At 39.3% G+C, this 24,252-nt stretch overlaps 2 protein-coding genes and 1 pseudogene across 3 annotated transcripts in view; all 3 read left to right on the top strand.

The window, feature by feature from the left end:
* The window catches only part of LOC122208824, a 47,480-nt pseudogene extending 35,237 nt beyond the window's left edge, over positions 1-12,243 (top strand).
* Positions 12,244-12,315: 72 nt separating this feature from the next.
* The window catches only part of LOC122208823 (putative zinc finger protein 730), a 15,981-nt gene continuing 4,044 nt past the window's right edge, over positions 12,316-24,252 (top strand). Inside the window, exons 1-3 of the mRNA XM_042920281.1 lie at positions 12,316-12,486; positions 21,943-22,069; positions 22,564-22,656. Coding sequence (XP_042776215.1) covers positions 12,316-12,486; positions 21,943-22,069; positions 22,564-22,656 — 391 coding nt within the window. The remainder of the gene's footprint in view (positions 12,487-21,942; positions 22,070-22,563; positions 22,657-24,252) is intronic.
* The window catches only part of LOC122209206 (putative protein ZNF720), a 23,764-nt gene continuing 22,080 nt past the window's right edge, over positions 22,569-24,252 (top strand). For both annotated transcript variants that reach the window (XM_042920988.1, XM_042920986.1), the window contains exon 1: positions 22,569-22,656. The gene's annotated coding sequence lies outside the window, so the exon portion shown is untranslated. The remainder of the gene's footprint in view (positions 22,657-24,252) is intronic.

Here is a 24,252-nt window from a genome sequence, read left to right as displayed (position 1 = left end):
GTATATTTTTCCTCAAAATTTTTGAAGATAAAATGAAAGTTTACATATGTGCATAAAATGTAAAAGGTAGATCAGTTTTGTGTGGATATCTTCTTGTTTTTATCACCATTCTCAGTTTTGAAACCTATGAATGTAATTTTACATTGGTGTCTATTGATTAATGTTTTTTGTTAGATAAATTCTAGGTCAGGGAACCCAGGTTAAAATTCACTTTCATGGGATACGTGGGTGGTTCCGTAGGTTGAGTGTCTGACTCTTGATTTTGGCTCAGGTCATCCCAGGGATGTAGGATGGAATTCCGCGTGGGGTTCTGTACTGAGTGTGGAGTCCGCTTAAGATTCTCAGCTTTTCTGGGGCACCTGGGTGGCTCAGTCGGTTAAGCGGCCAACTTCAGCTCAGGTCAGGATCTCACGGTCTGTGAGTTCGAGCCCCGCGTCGGGCTCTGTGCTGACAGCTCAGAGCCTGCAGCCTGTTTCAGATTCTGTGTCTCCCTCTCTCTCTGACCCTCCCCTGCTCATGCTCTGTCTCTCTCTGTCTCAAAAATAAATAAATGTTTAAAAAAAATTAAAAAAAAAAGATTCTCAGCTTTTCTGTATGCCCTTCTCCTCATTTCCACTTTCTCTGACTCAAATAAATAAATAAATAAATAAATAAATAAATAAATAAATAAAATGGTTAATTTAAGAACATCTAGTTTTTTACATTTACTGGAAGTATGAAAAAATATTCTGTAAAGGGAAAAAATGTTTCATCCCCTAGATTATTTGTGTGTGTGTGTGTGTGTGTGTGTGTGTGTGTGTGTGTGTGTTCATCTATGAAAACTTTTAGAATCTAGTAATTATTAATGCTTAGAATGTATTGGTGTTGCCTTTCTTGCTTTAACCTGTAGAATCTATAATTGCTATAGAACCCATTCATTTCATGTACTCTGATAATTCTTTCCTGGTTCTTCTGCTCCTTTGTTATTCAAAAGTGAATACCTTCCCACATAGACTAATTAATACCTTGTTAGAGATGCAGACTCAGTTCCCATCCCAACTCCTGAATCAGAGCCTGCATTTTAATACCATCTCCAAATCACTGTTGTGAAATTCATTAGAATTCGATAACATTTCTGACCCACTAAAACTTTCCATCTAAGAAATGTATACAACTTATACTATATGATGTAAATGCAAGTCCTCAAATATGCATGTGCCTCTGTTGATGCCTTCAGTTTACAGTTGATCTTGGAGAAATAGAGTGTTTATAGTGGTTCTGTGAATATTATGCCATCTTCTTATCTCAAAGGTAGAGAATATATGAAAGTATATAGCTGTGTTAAAAATTATCTTACTGAGTAAGGCAAGAAACTCACTTAAGACAGGACCACTTGTCCCAGCTCTTTCCTTTCATCTTAGGTATCGTAATGAACACTGCCAGTGGCCAGTTGGCAATTGTAGCATTTATTGCAGGGGTTGCTGATATTTAGGGATGTGGCCATAGAATTCCCTCAGGGGGAGTGGGAATGCCTGAGCTTCCCTCAGTGGGAATTGTACAGGGATGTGAGCTTACAAAAATATGGAAACCTCCTCTTCTTGGGTGGGGCTGACTTCCTGTATCTGAACTAACACGAATTTCCTCCATCGTGAGTTACACGTTGAGACTACACTAGGTGGAATTGTCGCTCAAAGGAAACTTTATTTTCAACAAATAAGGAGATGAGGGGAATAACTTTCAAAGTTGTATATTGAAGAGCAGGGGTGAGTGGCTTCTTTTTATTTAGGGTTAGGATGAATATCTTAAAGGGGAGTTTTGTCATCCTATGTAAAGGTAGGAATAAGGCAGGCTCAAGCCCATGTGTACTTAGGAAACAAGCCTAAACGTGTGTCCTATGTTATATTAATGAAGGCTGTGCCCCTCTATGGGTGGAGATTTTAACATTATACTGAGGTACAGGGAAGTGTCTGACACTTCATAGTCTATCTTCTACATGAAACTATACTGGAGCTCAAACTGCTCTATGCTGGCCAAAACCTGGGGTTTTGTTCCTTCCTTGGAGGAACGTCTGTTGGAAGATTACTTGTTGCATGACTGGAATTCAGATCCCTGCTGCAGGGGAAAGAAGTGGGAATTTGTAGATGTTGAGATAAAAGTCCTCCCGATGTTTCATCTTGATATTTAGTGTCCCCGTTCTTAAGGTACCATCATCCTTTACTGATGATGAGTGACAACTCTAAATAGTGACATTAAATGGTATTGACTACTTCTTAAATTCTCATCTCCACTCCTTGTTATTGTATCAATAATATTTGGAAGTGGAAGGGTTTTTTTTTGTTTTTGTTTTTGTTTTGTTGTAGTGGGATCCTTTTTATCAATAAATATCTATGATATTCAGGATTTTGATGGTTAAAATTTCTCTTATTCTTGTCTGACAATTCTGTAACCATGCTTCCTTCTGTATGATAGATTCCACAACATTAATTTAATTTTGTTTTTGTTTCTTATCTATGTTTTATGTTTGTGGATAACAATTTTCAACTGAATACGTTTGAAGACAGTTTAGGGTTTAATTCAAATGGCAATTGACATATGGCAGATTCCTAATAAAATTACTTCTGTATTTGTCTGTATAAATATTACCCATACATTCTTTGGTCATGACTTACCTTGTTTCTTTTCTTGGTTAGTGGTCAGTGGTTTTTTCCTATCTTGGTGAGTTGTTACAACAAAATTAAGGTCATAATCTATTTATGGATGAATGTGTATGCCCTTTGTGAGAGAAATACCTCTTGAAGGTAATATTTTAATTTTGTTTTAATGTTGATTTATTCTTGAGAGAGACACAGAGACAAGAGTATGAGTGGGGGAGGATCAGAGAGCGAGAGGGAGACACAGAATCTGAAGAAGGTTCTAGGCTCTGAGCTGTCAGCACAGAGCGTGATGAGTGGCTTAAACTCACAAACTGAGAGATCATGACCTGAGCTAAAGTCGGACACTTAATTGAGCCAACCAGGTGCCCCATTGAAGGTAATTTTTTTAAACTCATAATTTTGTATCAACTTTAAGTTTTATGGTTTACTCTTAATTGTGGTTGAAACATATGCCATGAAATTTACCATTTTGGCCATTTTAAAATGTAGTGTTAAGTATATTTATGTTGTTGCAAAACCAGTCTCTGGAATTTTCTCATCTTGCAAAACTGAAACTCAGTACCTGTTAAACAGCCACTTCCACATTTGTATGTATTCTAAGCCCCAAGTGCATCTTCTTCCTTTCTCCTTCTGTCCTTTCCTTCCTTTCTTTCTTCATGAGATTCACTACATTACATTAAGTAAGTGAAATCAGTGTATCTGTCTCTTTGACTCATTTATTTCACTTAGTGTAATGTCATCACATTTTAGCCATGTTGTATAATGTGACGAGATGTGTTCTTTCTTTCAAAGCTGAATATTATTTCATTGTGTGTATATGCTACATTTTCTTTATTCATGCACCCATGGACATTTCTGTTGCTTTCTCCTGTTACTGGCTTTTCTGAATAAGACCTCTCTTGGAGACCCCACTTTGAATTCTTCTGGTTATATTCCCACAAGTGGGATGCTGGATTTTATGATAATACCATTGAAATTTTTTTTCTCAAACTCTCATCTTGTTTTCCATTGTGGTTGCATCATTTCCATTTCCTCTAGCAGTGCATAAAGGTTCCAATTTCTCCACATCTTTTCCAACATGTGTTGTTTTTATTTGTTTAATAGTGGGATGTGAAGTGGTGTAATGTGATAACCCACTGTGGTCAGATTTGTATTTCTCTAAGGAATAATGGTTTTGAGTCTCTTTCATATGGTTGGCCACTTGTATATCATCACTGGATGGTGCTCATTCTATCCTCCCTCCAAATTTAAATCGTGTTATTTGCTTTTTGGTTGTTGGTGCACAAGTTCTTTCTATATTCTGGATATTAACTCCTTATGCTCTAAATGCTCTGTAAAAACTTTCCTTCCATTTCACAGGTTGCCTATTCACTCCACTATTTCCTTAGAATTACTTTCTTTCAATTCCATATGTTTGAGTATATTGTGTGTCATTTCACTTGGCTCAAGGCATTTTCTGGTCCTTTTCTTCAATATCTTTTGACTCATTGATTGTTTAAGAGCATATTGTTCAGTTTCTAAATGTTTGTAGAATTTCCAATTTTCCATCTGTTCTTAAAACTTAGTTTCATTCCATGGTGGCCAAAAAACATGCTTGTATGATTTTAATCTTTCCAAATTTCTTAACACTGGTTTTGTATACTATCATCTATACAGGATGATCAATGTTCAATGGAGATTATTGTGTAATATATTCTTCCTTGGTGGAGCAATCTGTTTATGTTTGTTATATGAAATTGGTCTGTAATGTTGCTTCAGGGTGCTTCTTACTGAAGTTGAATGTGGTCCTTCTATCCAGTTAAACTGGAGTGTTGACCTCTGCTACTCTTATGATGCTGTTTATTTCTTGCTTCAATTCTGTCATTTGTACTTCACCTGTATGGGATCTTGATGTTAGGTTCCCACATAATTATAATTGTTATAGTGTCCTGTAATTTCAAGTCTTTATATTATGTCCTTTTTCTGTCATGACATTTAAAAATTTTTTTAAATACTTTTTAAAATATTTTTTTAAGTTTATTTATTTTGAGAGAAAAGGAGAGAGGAAGAGAACAGGGGAGGGGCAGAGAGCAGAAGAGAGACAGAATCCTGAGCAGGTTCTACACTGTTAGTGTGGAACCCTAGGCAGGGCTCAAACCCACGAACCATGAGATCATGACCTGAACAGAAACCAAGAGATGGACACTTACCCAACTGTGCCACACAGGAGCCTCTGTCATGAAAATTTTTAACCTTTAATGTGTATTTGTTTGGCATTAGTCATTTGGTATTGGTATAGACACACCAATGCTGTCTTTTGGCTCCCATTAGCACGCAATGTCTTTTTACATACTTTTACTTGAATCCTGTGTGTGATCTTAGATCTATGGTGAATCTCTTATAGACAAGAGATTGTAGGAGTTTGTTGTTACTGTCAGCCAATCTATATCTTTTCATTGGGACACTTTCATGTATTTACAATCAAAGTATTACTGAAAGGGAACCACTACTATTGCCATTTTTTAAATAGTTTTCTGTACTTGTTGTGGCTATTTTATGACACATTTCTTCTCTTCCTGTATCCCATTTTGTTTCTTTGATGTTTGTAATAATATGCTTTCATGACATTCTCATCTGCTTTCTGTATTCTATAGGAATTTTCTTTGTGGTTACCATGAGAAGGACTTAAAATCTCTCAGACATATCATGTTCACCACTGCACCTACTTTGTCTTACCAATATCCTAAATTCTGCTTTTTATGTTGTATACTCTATGACATGGGTTTGTGATTTTTATGCTTTTATTATTTGTTTAAAATACTCTGTCACAGAAATAAAACTTATTTTTGGTTCCTCATTATGAACTCCAGGTTTCTATATTGGTTTAAATATATTGAGCAGAGTTTTATATGTTCATTACACTTCAGTTACTTTTAGAATCGTATTTTAACAAGACTCTCCCTTTAATGTTTCTTATAGAGCCAGTTTACTGCTAAACTTCTAGTGGTTTTTCCTGAGAAAGTCTTCCTTTCTCCATTTCTTTCTTTTTTTTTTTTTAACGTTTATTTATTTTTGAGAGAGAGAGAGAGAGAGACAGAGCATGAGTGGGGGAGGGGCAGACAGAGAGGGGGACACAGAATCTGAAGCAGGCTCCAGGCTCTGAGCTGTCAGCACAGAGTCTGACAATGGAGCTCAATCTTGGGAACCTTGATATAATGGCCTGACCTGTAGCTGGACACTTACCTGACTGAGCCACCAAGGCACCCCTTGGTTGATATTTTTTGATATTTCAGTACTTGAATATATTATCCTATGCACTGCTTCCTACAAGGTATGTGGGGAAACTGCTAGTATCTTACACTGGATCTGTTGGACAAGATCAGTTGCTTTCCTCATAGTGTTTCAAAGTTTTCTGTTCACCTCTGATTTATGATAAGTTAATTATAGTGTGTCACTATAATTTAAGATATAAATTTAAGACTTGGCATTTATCCTGCATAAAAATTCACTGAGCTTCTGGCTTTTTTCTTTCCACAAATATGGGAATTATGAGCCATTAGTTTTTCATGTAAGCTCTCTGTTCCATTTCACTCTCCTCTCATATGGGGTCGTCTTAATATGTATATTGGTTCACTTGTTAGTGTTCCAAAAGTTCATTGGACTCTGTCCTTTGTTAATTTTTGTGTGTTTGTTTTTGCTTTGGTCCTTCAGTGGACAATTTAAAACAAGTGACCTTTAAGTTCTCTGATTTTTTTTTTTTCTGATTAAGACTTTTGTTAACCCTTTACTATTTTAAAAAAATAATGTTTATTTATTTTTGAGACAGAGAGACACAGAGCATGAACGGGGGAGAGGCAGAGAGAGAGGGAGACACACAATCTGAAACAGGCTCCAGGCTCTGAGCTGTCAGCACAGGGCCCGATGTGGGACTCAAACTCACGGACCAGGAGATCATGACCTGAGCAGAGGTCAGCCGCTTAACCGACTGAGCCACCCAGGTGCCCCTACTATTTTTTTTTTAACATATAATTTTTTAAAGTAATCTCTATACCCAACATGGGGCTCAAACCCAGAACCCTGAGATCAAACGTTGCATGCTGTACCAACTGAACCAGTCGTGCACCCCCTTTTTACTGGTCTTTAAAATGTATTTACTGGACTCTTTAGCTCCTAATTTTGTTTCATTGTTTTGCATACTTTCTGTTAGTTTGAATTTTATTTTGGCCATACATAGTTTTTCTGATATCATTTAGTTCCCCATTTGTTCTCTCTTCATTCTCCATATGCATGGTTATGATGATTAATTTGAGTTCTTTGTCAGGTAATGAATAGTTATGTATAAATTTATGGTAAGTTTTGGAGCTTTACTTCATTCCTTCAATTGGAACACATTTTTCTGTTTCTTGCTATGCCTTATGATCTTTCACTGAGAATTGGGAATTTAAAACCCAGCCTCTGGTCCCAGGCTTTATGAACTTGCCTTGTAAAGGAGAACACAAATAAAAGCTGTGCTAGTAAATCCTGGGTCCTATGAAACATATTCTGAGGATGTATAAAGTATGAGCTTTTGTAATTACCCAGTTAAGAAAGTGTGTGTTGGGTCTTATTTAGAGCACATGATTCACCTCTGTCTCCTGTTGTTTGGTTTAAGTTCTGCAGTCTCTGGTGTTTGAAGAAATACTCAGCTTTTTTTCTGAGCAGCCAGCATAATGCTTTCATAATATGCTTCCATTCCTTGAGCCCTCAGTGTCCTGTATGACAGGATCCAGTCCCCTCAGGTAGCTACAAAAGAGCCAGATCTTTACACAGGTCACTCATGTCTTATTTCTTGCACAGAGTTGAGCATTTTCTCATAATCTTGCCATGGAGTACTAGGTAGAGTACTAGAAGAGCTATTGGGGGAAAGTGTCACTAACTTTTCTTTCCTCTTTGATGTGAGTCTTTTTCAGTTTGTCCTTGCCTGGAAGTGCTTTGTTCTCCCAACTGGATTCTGGGTCACTTGAAAAGGCAATTTGGTCAGTCTGTTTCTCCTTGGGGGAGCAAAGTCTCTGTGCCTCCTATTTCTCAAGTCTGCTGTCTGGTGATGTGTATTAAGTTTTTGCATTAGCACCTTACTGTATATTGATGCAAGTGCAGTTGTGGGATCATTTATTTGGTATCTTTCAGTTATGCCTTGGGCTTGTTGACAAAGACAGGCAAAGGAGATTCTTTCCATGAGGTGCTATTGGGAAGATATGTGACTTTTGAGAATTCACAGTTAATGAAAGATTGGGAAGGTGAAGGGGAGAAGGAAGAGCAGAAGGAGTATCATGATGGATAGAACCAAACTGGGCATTTACCCACAATGAAATCCTTACTGCCTAAAGAGATTGATGAGGGGCACCTGGTGGGATCAGTCAGTTAAGTATCGCTCTTGGTTTTGACTCAGGTCATGATCTCATGGTTTATGATTCGAACCCTGTGTTAAGCTGTGCACTGAAAGTGTGGAGCCTCCTTGGATTCTCTCTCTTCCTCTCTTTATGCCTTAGCTTCCTAAATACATACATACATACATACATACATACATACATACATACATACACAAACAAACAAACAAACACACACACACATTAAAAAAAGTTTGAAGATATAAAACATTTGGGGGAATTCCACTTTAAGACAGCTATCTTTGTGGAACAATGTCTTTATGAATACAAAGACCCAAGTCCATTTTCTAAACATGTATATGCTCTGACAGGAAATTTGAAAAATCTAGAAAGTCACCAAGTACATGCCAAAAGTAACCATTGCAACCATTTCAAATATAGGATTGGATCAATTATTCCGACATTTCTGATTTCTCGAAAATTAAAAGTGAAGATAAAATTTCTAAATATGATCAGTTTGAGGTATTCTTTTTGAGGGTTTTTTATTGTTTCACCAATAAATAATACCTCTTTGTTCCAAAGTCTCTAATTTTGATAATTATGAGAAGGTCTTTATCCAAGCATTGCTGTTCAATAAGATCACATAATACTGAGTTTGGAACAACTTTTCACATGTTGTGAATTAGGGAAGATCTTTAGTGAGGACTCTGTCTTCAATAACTACCAAGGTGTTTACCATGGAGACAACTTAATGAAATGAATCTGGGAAAAAGGTTAACTGTGCATCAAATCCTAATAAACAGAGCATTCAGTTTCTAGGGAATGAGTATAAAATAAATAAATCTGGGGAAGTCTTCCATCAAAGCTCAAACTTTATTAAATGTCATTGTTTCCTGACTGGAGAGAACACTTAGAAATGTAGTAAATGTGGCAAAGTTTTTAAGCAGCCTTCACAACTTGCTCAAGAGTTTTCAACCTGAGGGGCACCTGGGTGGCTCCGTCAGTTGAGAGTCCGTCTTCTGCTCAGGTCATGATCTCGCAGTCTGTGAGTTCGAGCCCCGCATCGGGCTCTGTGCTGACAGCTCAGAGCCTGGGGCCTGCTTCAGATTCTGTGTCTCTCTCTGCCCCTCCCCCACGCACACTGTCTCTCACTCCTTCAAAAATAAATAAACATTAAAAAAAAAGTTTCCAACCTGAGAAAAAACCTTACATATGTAAAGAATGTGGCAAAGCCCTTCACCAGTACTTACATTTTTTTCACATCATAGAGTTTATACTGGAGAAAAACCTTACAAATGTAAAGAATGTGGCAAAGTCTATACCTGGAGTTGATGCCTTCATGGGTATCAGATAATTCATACTGGGAAGAAACCTTGGAAACGTAAAGAATTTGCTGAAGCCTTTAACCATTGCTCAGACTTTCCTTCACATCAGAGTGTATATCCTTGGGTTGAAACCCAGCAAGTGCAGAGACTATGACAAAGCCTTTAAGCCCAGGGTGGGCTCTGTTTCTTGAACTGTGAAATCATGAAGTGAGCTGAAAAAGAGAGTCGGGGGCTTAATAGACTGGGCAGTCCAGGGGACCCTATAAAGTTATAATTTTAATGTGAATTTTTTTATGTAAGAAATTAATATTGCAGAAGTGTGGCAGAGAGAACACAGTTCTCATATACTCCTCATCCTGTTCCCTGTTCTTGACGTCGGACATTGCTCTGGTACTTTTGACAAAACATACAACTAACAAGGCACCTTAATATTATAGAATTACAGAATTATTATTTCACTAATGTCAATTATTTTTTTTTTCCTCCACAAGGATGTTATCCAAAATAGCAATTTATAGTCATTATCTCCCTGCAATATCCTTTGCTCTGTATCAGTTTTTCATTCTTTCCCAAGTTTTATACAATTCAGGTTTGAGAAACCCTGGTTTGGTGGGGTTTTTTGTTTGTTTGTTTTGTTTTATTTTGTTTTTTGTTTTTTTAATCTGTAATATGGAATTTGATGTTTTTGTCAGGATTAAAATGTGTTTATAGGTACCGTGACAAACTCTGAGGAGGTTTGGAGATGCAAACTGATAGAGAAAGTGATGGTTTATATTTAATATGGTTATTAGAAAAACAGATGAAGTGCCATGACCTCTATAATTGAGAGACTTCCAGTCTCACAGAGCAAATGTTTAAATGGTTGAATTTAAGGTTTTGGGGTAACTGCAAGGAAGGGATGATTTATGGGGGGTTATGACTTCATTTCTCTGTGGTTTTGTGAGTACAAAGGTGGCCCCTGAAGGCCATCCACAAAGAAACTAGTTGTTAGTAGTAGTAATACTTGTATTTGTTTACCTTGTAAAGAATAAAATGTAGTTGACCCTTAAACGATGTAGTGGTTAGAGGCACCAACACCGCTATACAGGTGAAAAATCCCTGTATCACTTATGACACTTCAAAAACATAATTCTTAACCGACAACTGTTGACTGGAAACCTTACAGATAACATAGTCAATTACACATTTTGTATTTTATACACACACACACACACACACACACAGTCTTGCAATAAAAGTAAGGTAGAGAAATATTAATGAAATCATAAGGAAATACATTTACAGTATTCTGTGTTTATGCAAACAAAAACTGTATGCAGAAAGAGCCATGCACTTCAAACCTGTGTTTCAAGGGCCAACTATAGTATTGTCCCAGAAACCTCTAAGTGTTTGTTAAATCACTTATCATGTCATAAAATAGGGGACTGACTTAAGTAGAGTAGAATTGTACAAAGTTTTTGTTAGACAAATTTAGAGAGACAAAACTGACAATATCCCACAGGCAGGGAGATTAGTAGCCTAGAGCCCTCTGCCTCTACAGCTCATCCAGAACCCTCTGTTGTTAAGCTTTTCCAGGTCTGGCCCTACCCTGGGCTCTCCCCTCACTGAACAGATTAAAGGAGGTCAGAGGTTTGGCTCACTGCTCCTCCCATGTCTCAATGGTAGGCGCTAATATTTTGCTGAAACCCCAAGTCAGATACATTGAAGGAAATGCTGTATGTTTTGGTGCCTTAATCTCATAATTTCTCATTACATAATATGCTTTGAAAGGGGTTGGGACAGGCCCCACCAGAATGTACCACTTTGGCATATTAGGATTATTTGGAGCTGGAGGCAGTCAAGACCCTGTGGGCTCCAGAGAAACTTTGGTACCTTCCTTAACTACATGCAGGATTCCAAATTGTGTGCCCTTTCCAAAACAAGGATTATTACCCAGGATAAATTTTATCTGAGTGATCCATGTGTATGGCAGAGCAAACATCTAATTACCTATGTCACATGGCAAGAATTTATGTCCCCTTCAAGGGTCTAATTGACTGAAGACAGATTAACAGGAGAAAATCAAGTGTAATGGCATGTGTACAAGGAATCCACCTAGACATGGACATTTTAAGGCAGGCAAAATGAGGTATACAGGTATTCTGAACTGAGGAGAAGGGGGTAGGTGCCTGGGATTTCAAGGAAAGGAATGTACTTCACAGGGTGATAGGAAGAGTAGAAGTTTAGTGATGAGACATTTGCCCTACCATAGAGATGAGTCGCTCAGAGAAAATTTATTCATTAATAACCTTTATTCTGGAAAGGACCTTCAATTTAGATTCTTCTGTATGGTGAAGGGAAGAACAAACCTTTCCCCTGAGACCATGGGGGCTTTCAAGTACTTTCAGCTCAGAATAATCCACATGCCAAAGTGGGACATTCTGGGTGGGGATGGGAGTGACTGTCCTGAACCTCTTCACCAAACACCTGCTCCTCTCCTATTCAGCCTGTCAATGCATTTCTTTATTTTGAAATCCCAGACTCCTACTCCCTTCTCCTTAGTTCAGGATGAGAGCTATACCTCATTTTGCCTGCCTGACTTTGGAATGTCCATGTGTATGTGGACTCTCCAAATTTATGCCATGGTAACTTCAAGAGCCAACCCACTGAGCCCCCTGTTTTCCATTTCTGAACATCTAATGGTCACTCAAGTTTTAAAAAATAAATATACATAGACGTTGTGAAATGGAAAGAGGACCCAGCAGTGCCTTCAACTGTCTCCACTTTGACCTTCATCTATATTTCCTGATTCACTCCTTTCCAGCTCATCTTTTAGCTCCTGTAGAAGCCCCAGCAGGCAAAGCATCCCAGGATGGGAAAGGAAACTCCCCCCCTCTCCCCCCAGCAATAGGGACTGCCCTGAAAGAGCAAGACCCCACATCCCTGACAACAATGCAGTGATCGGCCTGACCTTCACCATCTGCATGTACCACCACCCTTTGTCCTACATTTTCTTTGTATGAACCTGGAAGAATGTTCAGCAGTTTGGAGACCGTGTTTGAGACATTAGTCCACTGCCTTCTCAGTATTGGCCTTGCTGACAAAAATCCTATTCTGGTTTTGCCACCACTCATCTCTCTTCTGCTACCTGGTGTGCAGGAAGGGGTGCAAGAGCGCCTGTCTCTGGGGTCCCAAACAGATCAAGTTCAGCCACTTGACATACATAAAATCCAAAGGCAGAGAGATGAGAAGTGGTGAGTTAAGAAAGGAAGTTATTTCAGAGAGGTCAACACTGGGAAGATGGCTGACTAATGTCTCACAGATTGTCTCCAATGTGCTGGAGACACAGGTTTATATAAGGGAAACGGGGGCAAAAGTGAGTGGGTACCTGCAGGTAGACAGTGCAGATTAAATATGTAATTGTCTAGGATTCGATCAGGGGTGGGGTCTTTCTGGTTCAGGGCAGTCCTTGTGGCTTGAGGGAGTAGTTCCTGTTCCCCTCAGGTTTGCTTTCTCCTCAGGGTCTCCCTCCTGAGCCAAGAGACAAGCTGGAAGGAACCCAGTGTGAAAACAGAATTTTCTCTAGGATTATTCTGCTGCAGCAAAGGGAGATGTCTTCCATTTCTGAGCCTGCTATACCAAATATAAATTAGATGAGGGACCTCTTTTGAGAAAAGAGCTAATACCAGAGAGGAACTTTTTATAAAGAGCTACTGGCCTGGCATGGCAAATATTTGTTTGGCAAAATTTACTCTTTCCTTTTTCTTGTGAATGTACTTGACCCTTTTTGAAATTCTGAATCCCTACCCCCTTCTCCTTAAGTCACAATGGCACATAAACATCAATCCCCTGTCTTTGAGCCTCAAATAATTGATGTTCCTATAATTAAGAATACTTTTTCTCTTGTGCAACTGTCTTGTCAGTTGAATTATTAAACTAGCCAAAGAGTAGAAAACAAATTAAGAAAAAATATGTTCCTCTCTTACACATTCATTCCATTGAAAACTGACCTTGGTGCTTCAGAGTCAAAATAAGAGATAAAGAGATAAAGATAAAGAGAAAGAGTAGCTTTCGTGCTTTGGGGGGCTGAGGAGGCTGAGGCAGGTTAGGGCCTTCAGAACTGCAAGCCCACCTCCAGGAAGGGGCCAGTGGGGTGTAGGGAAATAAAGGATCCATCCGGTTTTGACAGGAATTGTGTATGCCCTACCAGCCTTGTTCATCATGTTTTCAGTGTGGTCCTCGATTTCTCATTAAAAAAAAAAAAAAAAAAAAAAAAAAAGGCTAAGAGGGGCGCCTGGGTGGCTCAGTTAAGTATCCTACTTTGGTTTAGGTCATGATCTCACAGTGAGTTCGAGCCCTACATCAGTCTCTCTGCTGTCAGTTTTGGAGCCATATCTCCCTCTCTGCTCTTTCCCAGCGCGCTCTCTCTCTCTCTCTCTCTCTCTCTCTTTCTCTCTCTCACACACACAAATAAATAAACATTAAAAAACATTTTTTTTTAAGGCTAAGAAGACATGGGGGGGGGGGGGTTTCCAAAAGGGAAAAAGAAGTTATACGTTTAATAACAAGCCTCGCTGATGGTTTAATGCTGCCATTTTGATTTTCGTTCGACTTTGTACTTACAAAGGAAACTTATAAAAGTATAGTTTCCTTTTGTAAGAGACATTTGCATGTATAAGGGAAAGCCGGAAAGTGCCATTTAGAAGGGTCTCTTCCTCTGTGAAGCAGAAAGAGGGAGAATGTATAAATCTCCAGAAACTGATCAGTGGAGAGGGAAAGGATTTAAATCTGGATAACAACCACAGACTTGGTGACCGTTTTTTGCGTGGTCACTTCCCCAAATGCTTCCCAATAGGATCACGTGTGGAGTTTCAAGAAGGATCATTGCTGCTGCCCTCCGCCCCCCCCCAGATTCCCTCAACTAAGTGGGTGGAAACCACAGTGTTGTGCTATTGAAGTGCTCCAGGGAATTCTGTTGCAGGATTTTTTCCCTCACTACCCGGGATTCCTGGTCTTCTCGCTTCAAAGAATGAAGAGGTGGACACAAAATGAGCAACAGGAAAAAATTTATTAGAATATAAGAAAGTAAGTGTGGTAGAAAATCTCTGTTTAGAGAGAGGGGACATTTTATTGGTGTGTTTCCATTGTATGAGGGGTGGTTTATGGCCATAGTGTTTCTTGGGGGTTCTAAGTCTTGGGTCTATTACTTATTTTTAGTTAGGTCTTTTAGTCAAACTCTTGAGGGAAACCTGGGGGTGAGTAGGTAGTGTTTGTTACAGTGTTAAAAGAAACCTTATGCCTGAAGGGGTTTGCTGTGTTTAGACACTCCCAGCCTTGTTCTAAAATGTGTTTTTCCCCACCCAGGGACCTCATGTCCTAATCTTTCCCTTTCTGCTTCCAGAATCCTATCTTTTCCTATCATAATTCTTAGGCCCAGAGTTAAGCAGGAAGTCTTCCCATTAATTTATGAGAGTTGAGTGCAGGCTTTTGCTCAAGGGGAGGTAACAGGGTCTCCTCCATAGGAGTTGGGGAGGGTCAGGTCCATGTAGCACACTGTTCCTATGCTCAAGCAGAATTTGTGGGCATCTGTGGGAGGGGAGGCCCCCTGAAAGAAGGTAAGGGAAACTCAGAAATTTGTCCCCAAGTAGAAGCTCATAGTTTCTGAATAGCTCAGGACACAAAGGACTGGAAGTTGGGCCTTTTTTTTGCATTTCAAAGTGCTGCCTGCAGGTGAGCAGTTTATAGGTGCAGAGGCTGTGTTGGTGGCTTTAAAGACATCTCATTCAGCCGCGATTTCTCCACAAAGATCTTCTGAGAAAGAAATTTAATGGAGGAGGTGAAAGAAGAAATGGCCTGTTCTCAGGTAAGCCTTGCTTCCCAGGCTAGAGGCCCAGTTGTCTTTTTCTCAGGAAATTCCATGCATGTAGAAATTGCAAAGCACCTTTGTGGCTCAGTTCAGAGAGCATCAGACTCTTCATTTCAGCTCAGGTCCTGATCCCAGGATCCTGCCATCCATCCCTGCATCGGGGTTAGTGCTGAGCATGGAGCCTGCTTAAGATTCCATTCTCTCTCTCTGTTTCTCTCCTCTGTTTGCATGCACATACACTCTCTCTCTGAAAGAAAATTAAAAAAAAAAAAAGCCAATGATTTCTTTCTTTCTTTCTTTCTTTCTTTCTTTCTTTCTTTCTTTCTTTCTTTCTTTCTTGTTCTGATGGTTCTGCTTTATGTTTTCACCTAATACTTAACCTTTCAGAAATGATAATCTAGGTTATGTCTTTAGAACACTCCTCCCCCATATCCCATAGACTTCTCTCCCTTCTCTCCGACATGGCTTCCAGTAGGGCAACAACAGTTGTCACTTAGAATTAAATTCCTGCAAGTATTGAAAATAGTCCCTTTGTGACAGATCCAGAGGGGAAGGTGTTGAATCCAAGTGTCCTTTTGCTGGTTCTGGGATAGCACTCAAGGAAAACAGTTCCCATTTAGGTCTAATCTGAATGCTTTCTCTGCTCTGGGTAGAGTAGGATTATGAAAACTCACAAATACACAAGATGGATATGAGGCACAGAATAACTTGGAACATTCTATAAAAAGAAATTCTTGCTTTTTAATATGTGGAAAACATACTCTATTTAAGATATACTAGATATTACAGGAAATGGAAAGTATATGTGATTGAAGTCTGTATAAATCCACTGTATCCTCAAAGTTGTTTATATTCTGATTTACTGTTTGTGGGTCTCAAGAACATACCAGTGATCCCATGTCCAGAGCTATAGGCACTGATATCAATTTGTTTCCTTACAGTTGATGTTACCTTTTGTTTTTACTTGGCTTTCGGCTTTCTGCCAGATTACCCACCCCCCCCCCACACCCGTAACGTTCATATTTTCCTTCTTATCTGTTGTAATGATTTTAGGCAGATTCCCTGAGCGATTTCCAGACACCATCACATTTAAATTGGAACCTTCTTTCTCCTAGTTTCTCTTTCCTTGTATTTTTTTTTTAAAGTTTGTTTATTTTGAGAAAGAGCGGGAGCAGGGGAGTTGCAAAGAGAGTGTGCAAATCACAAGCAGACTTTACAGAGTCAGTGCAGACCCAGACTCAAGGCTGGAACTCATGAAACCATGAGACCTTGACCTGAGCTGAAATCTAGTCAGACCCTTAGCTGCCTGAGCCACCCAGGAACCACTTCTTTGTAGTTTCTGATGAGGAAAACAAAGGCAAAAGAAATGCAGATAAAAATAAGTTTTCTTACAACTTGCAACCCATTGACAAATACTTGAGGCTGGCAGAGGAAGATATTCCTCAAGGAATTCACAACTGCTTTAATGTTAATGCTTTTATAGAGGCAAAAGCAACCTTAGCTTGACAATAGCCAGACTTCCAGTATCCTGTAAGTCCTTAACATATAAAAATCCTTTAGAAACATCTATTATTTCCACCCCTTCCCCCTCCCACCCCCAACTGCTGGAGTCCAGCTCCAGCAACCAGGGTTCCTGAAGGATGAATGGCGTTGGGGAGAAAGTGAAGATAAAACAAAACTAAAATAAAAAACTAAAATAAAAACAAAAAATAAAAATGGACACGGACAACAGCAGTGTGTTGAACTGACCGATTTATTGTAGCAAACGTGGCATTATATTTGCTAGTGATTTCCTTGTAGCATACGTCATCTATGTTTTTCTAACATTACCTAATTTTGAAAATGTTCCTATGTGTGATCAACCTTTAAGAAATAGCATGGTGATTTTCTCATAATGTTCCCTCATACCCTTTGATTGTTGTTTAATTTGTTACATTATTCCATTATGCGTCTATGTTTATCTATAATCTATAAAGCATTTGCTTTGCTGTTTTCATGAAAGGTCATCTATCTCTCAACACCTCAAGTGGAACAGTTACAGGGACATGACCTCCTAGTTGTTTTTCCTGAACCACTTGAAGCCAGAAGAACAATGTGTTTGCCTCCATCCGAGGTGCGGGGAAGGGGCCAAAAAAGCCTTAGAAACCCATGCCTCATAGATTCTCAGAGAGACAATGAACCTAGGAACTAATGAACCATCCTGTTACCTTAACCTACTAGGTTCAATCATTATCATCATCTGGAATGCCTCCTGGGGGCCAAGTGGGACTAGGGTTAGAGTGACTTGTGCCTGTAGATACAGTCCTTAGTTGCCAGAGTGAGGCTTTCAAATCCATATGTCTCTCCTTTATTGGCCTCCTTTGCTGGCAAATGTATGAGGCTATCCTTCCTGTACATAGAGGAGTCTCCATAGGGGATGGCAAGGGCTAAATATAGGGCTGCACAATTTCTTGCAGAACCTTATTTTATTTCCTAATGGTTCTTTTTCCAGGGGGCCTGTCGAGGGCAGTTCCCCAACAGACAATACCCCAGGTACTTTTAGTAAGGCCAAATTACCTAAAACCTGGAGTACAAGAAGCTTCACTGTCGGTGGGCCGCCTTGCAGTCACCAATCTGTCCACAGCCTGGGCCTTGCCATCAGACTGGGATAGCTCGGCTTCCCCCACAGCTCCCTCCCCCCTCCCCCTTAGAAGTATATAATCAGTGGTTCCTCCCAATCACATTGCAATTCTTCCCCTGGATCCTATCCCTGTGCTTTAATAAAAAGTCTCTTTCAGCAAAAAGTCCTCAAGATACTTTGAGTATTTGCTCTTGGCCCATGTCACATCAGTTTCCATTGGGCAATGAAGCCCCTCACCTTTATGTAGTAGAGCTATTGACTTCTGGGAGTAGAGGTTCTAAATCAAACAGACCTTCATCCCATAGGTTTTTTTTTTTTTTAATGTTTATTTATTATTTGAGAGAGAGACAGCGTGAGCAGGGGAGAAGCAGAGAAGGAGACACAGAATCTGAATCAGGCTTCAGGCTCTGAGCTGTCAGCACAGAGCCCGATGTGAGGCTTGAACTCACAAACCATGAGATCATGACCTGAGAGGAAGTCAGACGCTCAACCGACTAAGCCACCCAGGAGCTCCTTCATCCCATAGGTTTTTATTTCACTCCATAGTCATGACACAGACATATTCCTGTATTTACTTTTTGGATATTCAGAAAAAGACAAATCACACAATTAGCATGTTTGAGTGTCTTAAAATCCTGAAATACAATAGAGCACAAATAATGATTGAAACAAAAGCTTTCAATGAGGGACCCCTGGGTGGCTTGCTCAGTTAAGCCTTAACTCTTGATGTCGGTACAGATCATGATCTCATGGTTCATGAGATAGAGGACCATGTCAGGCTGTATGCTTTTCGCTTGGAACATGCTTGGGAATTATCTCTCTCTGCTCATTCTTCCTCAAAATAAGTAAATGTCTAAAGGAAAGAAAAAAAGAATTCAGGGCACCTAGGTGGCTCACTCCCTTAAGCATATGACTTTGGCTAAGGTCAGGATCTCACGGTTTGTTGATTTGAGTCCCATTTGGTGTGACCTCAAGACCTACTTCAGTTGAGCGCATGCCCCACTTCAGGTGAACTTGTGCCCTGCTCCCTCCCTCCCTCCACCTCTCCCTCCCTCCCCCTCTCCCTCCCTCCCCTTCTCTCCCTCCCCACACCTTCAGTCACTTGTGCCCTCTGTCTTTCTCTCTCAATAAAAAATAAAGTAAGAATTTTCAAAAATAATTTTTAAAAAGCTTTCCAAGAACTAGTATGTTATGGGATCATTGAGTACTATGGTCAAGATGCTATTCTTGAGTTACTGTATGGTACAAGACAGGGAATTTACTGAAATAGCACAGGGACAGGACCCGTGGGCAGAACGAACCGTACTTTGGCTGCTTGGAGCTTATATGTATGTTCAAGGGGAAGGGTAGGTGTACTGAGAGTTCAATTACAAATGTTACTTTAGCTTTCTACTTGTAAAACTACTTCTGCAAGATTTCTTTGGTGCTTATGATTCAGCTCATTAACTATTAGTGAGATATAAGGGCAGTCAGGAGACCCTTTAAAATGTATCATCCATGGGCCCCTGGGTGGCTCAGACACAGACTGGAGCCTGCTTGGGATTCTCTCCCTCTCTGCCCCTCCACCTTTCACACCCTGATAGCCCATGCATCTCTCACAATATAAATAAACACTTGAAAAACAGAATGGAGGAACCAGCCTTTATTTGATGTTTATCAAAACTATCTAGGGGTGCCTGGGTGGTTCAGTCAGTTAGGTATCCGACTTCAGCTCAGGTCATGATCTCATGGTTCATGAGTTCAAGCCCTGCATTGGGCTCTGTGCTGACAGCTCAGACCCTGGAGCCTGCTCTGGATTCTGTGTCTCCCTCTCTCTTTCTGCCCCTCCCCTGCTCATGTTCTGTCTCTCTCTCTCAAAAATAATAAACATTTAAAAAAATAAAAAACATGCAGTCTTTGTGCTGAAGGTGAACATTTTTCTTCTTGCATCCCTAATCATACTAGACTCACAAATACTGTGTTATTTATATAATTCTATGTGTTTGTGTTGATAGTCGAGTGAAAGACCTAAGCATGATCATCTATAACTAGATTTATGAGTTTCATGGCATTGAAAATGTTTTTCTTTCTCTTTCTCTCTTTCTCTCTTTCTCTCTTTCTCTCTTTCTCTCTTTCTCTCTTTCTCTCTTTCTTTCTTTCTTTCTTTCTTTCTTTCTTTCTTTCTTTCTTTTTTCTTGAGAGAGAGAGAGGGAGGGGCAGAGTGAGAGGAAAGAGAGAAAATCCCAAGCAGGCTCCACACTCTCAGCACAGAGCCTGAGATGGGGCTCAAACTCAGGAAACATGAGATCATGACCTGAGCCAAAATCAAGAGTTGGACACCTAACAGACTGAGTCATCTGGCGAACCCCTCATTAAATATATTTCTTAGTCATCCTGATAATTTTCTATCCTATCACTTTTAATGTGTATATAACTACTTTCAGAATGGATGTGTGCATGGAATGTATAAAGATCAATTTTGTGTGGATACCTTCTTCTCAGGCTTGACACCTGCTATAAACATTGCTTTAGGGTCCCCTCTGTTTATTGACCTATGTGTCATTTTAGATCAACTTTAGGTCAGTTAACCTGGGTTAAAACCTGATCTGTACCATGTACTGGATATTTGACAAAATATTCCGTAAAAATGGAAGAATAATGTGTTTGTTCTCTTAGATCATTATTATTTATTTTCCATGAGTTTATGAGAACCTGTTAGATGCTATCTACTAACCAGGAAATGATTGGAAAGGCTTGTCAACTTTCTTGCTATCCTAGAAGAACTTGTAATTGCTATAAAACCCATTCAGTTCCAAGTCCTCCAAGAGTTCTTGTCTTTGAGTTCTACTTCTTTGTTATTTGAAATATGTATCCCTTGGCCCATAGACTAATGCCTTGTTAGAAATGCAGACACCCACCCAATCCCAGAACTGAACAGAATCTGCATTTTAATAGGATCCCCAGTGCACTGTGGTAAACTCTAATTCACATTAGAATATGCTAAGTACATTTGTAACTCACCAAAACTTTCCACTTAGGAAATAGACACATGTACTGTATGATGTAAATAAAGGATTCAAAAATGTGTATGGCTGTGTTGATGCCTTCATTTTACAAATTCACTTGAATAAACACAATATTTATAAATGTTCTTATCTCAATGTTAGGGAATATATTAGAGCATGATAATGTGTTGCAAATTCTCTTACTGCAGAAAGCAGAAAACTCACCTAAGCCAGAACCAGTGCTCCTAATATAACTGAACTAACAGGAGTTTAGTCCTTGGTGAACCAAAAACCACTACACCAGGTGGGGATGTCAGACAAAGAAAAATTGATTTACAGGAAATAAGAGGTCACAGGGAAGAACTTCTAAAGCAGAGACTCAGAAGCAGGAGAAATTGTTTACTTTTATTTAGGGTTAGAGTGGATATTCAGAAAGGGTATGTCATCATCTTATGTCCAGCTTGTGATAAGGTTGCACATGAACCTTAAGAAAACAGTTCTGTACATACTCTGTATGTTACATAGTAAAATATTTGTGATCCTTCTTGGGTGGAGATTTGGGTATTATATTGAGTTAAAAGGGAGCTCCTGAGTGGCTCAGTCAGTTGAGCATCTGACTCTTGATTTAGGCTCAGGTCATGATCTCATAGTCCTGAGATCATGCCCCAAGTCAAGCTTCACACTGAGCATATAGCCTGGTTGGAATTTTCTCTCTGTCTCTGCCTCTCTGTCTCTTTGTCTGTCTTTGTCTCTCTCCCTCCCTCCCTGCTGCACCCTCACTTGTGTTCTCTCTCTAAAGGAAATAAAAATTTAATTTTTTTAGCATAATGATAAAAAGGTAACTGACCTCACTCCATGGTTTACTCTATTGTTCATTTTCATAGGTGTGAGTCAGGGGTTAAGCTCAAATTGAGTTAATCCAAGCTCTTCCTCAGAGTACTCACTAGCTTTTATTGGATACTTTGTTTCCACCACAGGACACTATGCCCATTGGGTGTTTTGCCTGAAGTAAAAGATAAGGTAGAAAAAAGGGTTAAGTAAAATGTGGGACTGAGGTCAGTGGGTACAAGCAGGTAAGCAGTGAAGGTCAGGTCTGGGGTTCTAGCTAGTGACATTAACTCCCTCTTGTATCTTAGGTACCATTATGACCTCTGCCTATGGCCACTCAGTAACTATGGTATTTATTGCAGGGGTTGCTGACATTCAGGGATGTGGCCATAGAATTCTCTCAGGAGGAGTGGGGCTGCCTGAGCCACAGTCAGCAGGAACTGTACAGGGATGTGATGTTAGAGAACTATGGACACCTTCTCTTCTTGGGTGAGGATAACTCCTTCCAGACTTCCCAAACCACACTCAGAATTTTGTTCCTTCCTTTGAAGACTGTCTCTTGGAACTTCCTCTTTGCATGAGTGGGATTCAGATGCCTGCAGTCAGGGAAAGAAGTAGGGGTTTCTAGATGTAGAGAAATATCTTCATGATGTTTCCTTTCAGGTTAGTTTTCCCTTCTGTAGAGTAACATCGTCATTTCTATAGATTTATGTCAATTCTAAACATTGAGTGGCATAAAATGGGAATTCCCACGTCTTAAATACCAATTTCAACTCATTATTGTAGTGGTATTATTTGGAAGTAGAGGTCAAGATCTGAACACTGGAAACCCTCCCATGTGTTCTAAAGGGGTTGTTGGGCAACATCATCTGGGAAATAATTTTTTAGAATTCTACAATGTCCTCTCTTGTCTACTGAGTCCAATACTGGGTTGAAAGGTAGAATCTCCAGCCACACTCATATTCCTTTTGTCTGATAAACAGGTCTTGTTTTGTCAAAGCCAGACCTGGTCATCTTTTTGGAACAAAAGGAGCTCTGGGATGTGAAGAGAAATCACACAGTAGCCTCACACCCAGGTAGGTGGGAATGAAACAGATGACAGAGGTGAAATCCAAATGCAAAGGAGGAAGATGGACCTTAAATGTGGTTTGAGCAGCTCTCCTCAAATGGAAATAAGTTTGAGAAGCCTAGCTTTATGTCTCTCCCTCTCAGCAGATACCTGCTTTCCAACACATCATGATCTTGCTTTCTCTTAAGATTCTCCTTCAGTTCCACTGTGAGGGTCTCCATAATGTGATTGGCTCTTCATTGCTTTGAGGGTCTTGGGGAAATCTCTATTTCTGAGGAACTTTATGCTAATCCATTACTGAGTTCTGTTTTGCCTCATGTGAGAAGTGTGTCAGGGTAGTGGTGGGCATATTGGGGTTTGGTGCAGAAATCCCAGGAACACTGGAGACAGAGATTACATGTTATCTGGTTTATGCTTTCCAGTATTATGGAAGCTTTAATCTTAGTTGCACAAATATGAAACCCAGTAATTTCATCAGATAGCAAAGCGCCTCTCTCAAATGAGAAAATCTAATCCTTTATTTCACTTCAAAAGTTCATTTCTCGGGGCACATGAGTGGATTTGCTGGTTAAGCGTCTGACGTTGGCTGAAGCCATGATCTCACAGTTCGTGAGTTCCAGCAGTACAGAGAGCTTTTTGCTGACAACACAGAGTCAGCTTGGGATTCTGTCTGGTTTTCTCTCGCTCCCCCTCCCCCTCCCCATTTGCTCTTTGTCTCTCTCTCAAAATAAATACAAACTTAAAAAAAATTTTTAAAGTTCATTTTCTTTGTATTAATGAAAATAAGAAATTTCCACTCTATGAATTTCATTATTCAATGGTAAAATAATTTAAAACACCTGTTATTTCCTAGAATTCCTATATAAACTAAAGGCATGGGGAAGCTAGAACATTTAGAATTTAAAATTTGCAGCCTATAATAAAGTCTCAGATGTTACCTTATGTCCTAATAGTTGAATTGTTTTATACTTTTGTCCTTATAATATGAAGTTCTTGTGACTTTGTCATATGTGTTTTCACTTTCTGAGTGAGATTCCTTTATGATTAGATCGAACGCTCTGATGTGACATGGGCATGTGCTTTATAAAAAGTAAAGTAGGTAATTAGTAAACTTCCCATGTAAAAAAAAAAAGGAGTTTTAATTGTAATTTCACTTCAAGAGAAATGAAATAGTTTTTCTACTTTCCTCTGAATGTATCTGAATTTAATCCCAAAGATTTATTTATTTATTTTATTTTATTTTATTTATTTTATTTATTTTTATTTTTTATTTTTTATTTTTTTTTCAATATATGAAATTTATTGTCAAATTGGTTTCCATACAACACCCAGTGCTCATCCCAAAAGGTGCCCTCCTCAATACCCATCACCCACCCTCCCCTCCCTCCCACCCCCCATCAACCCTCAGTTTGTTCTCAGTTTTTAACAGTCTCCTATGCTTTGGCTCTCTCCCACTCTAACCTCTTTCCAAAGATTTTTTTAAAGCAATTGTTGCCATATTTTATAACTTTGGTGGTGTTTGTTTATTTAGAAATTAAAGGTTTTGGGGCATCTTGGTGGCTCAGAGGGTTGAGCATCTGACTTTTCATTTCAGCTCAGGTCG

This window comes from Panthera leo, chromosome E2 (assembly GCF_018350215.1).
Source record: "Panthera leo isolate Ple1 chromosome E2, P.leo_Ple1_pat1.1, whole genome shotgun sequence".
Taxonomy (NCBI): domain Eukaryota; kingdom Metazoa; phylum Chordata; class Mammalia; order Carnivora; family Felidae; genus Panthera; species Panthera leo.
Note: the sequence above shows the minus strand (reverse complement) of the source record. Positions and strands in the feature narration are given on the sequence as shown.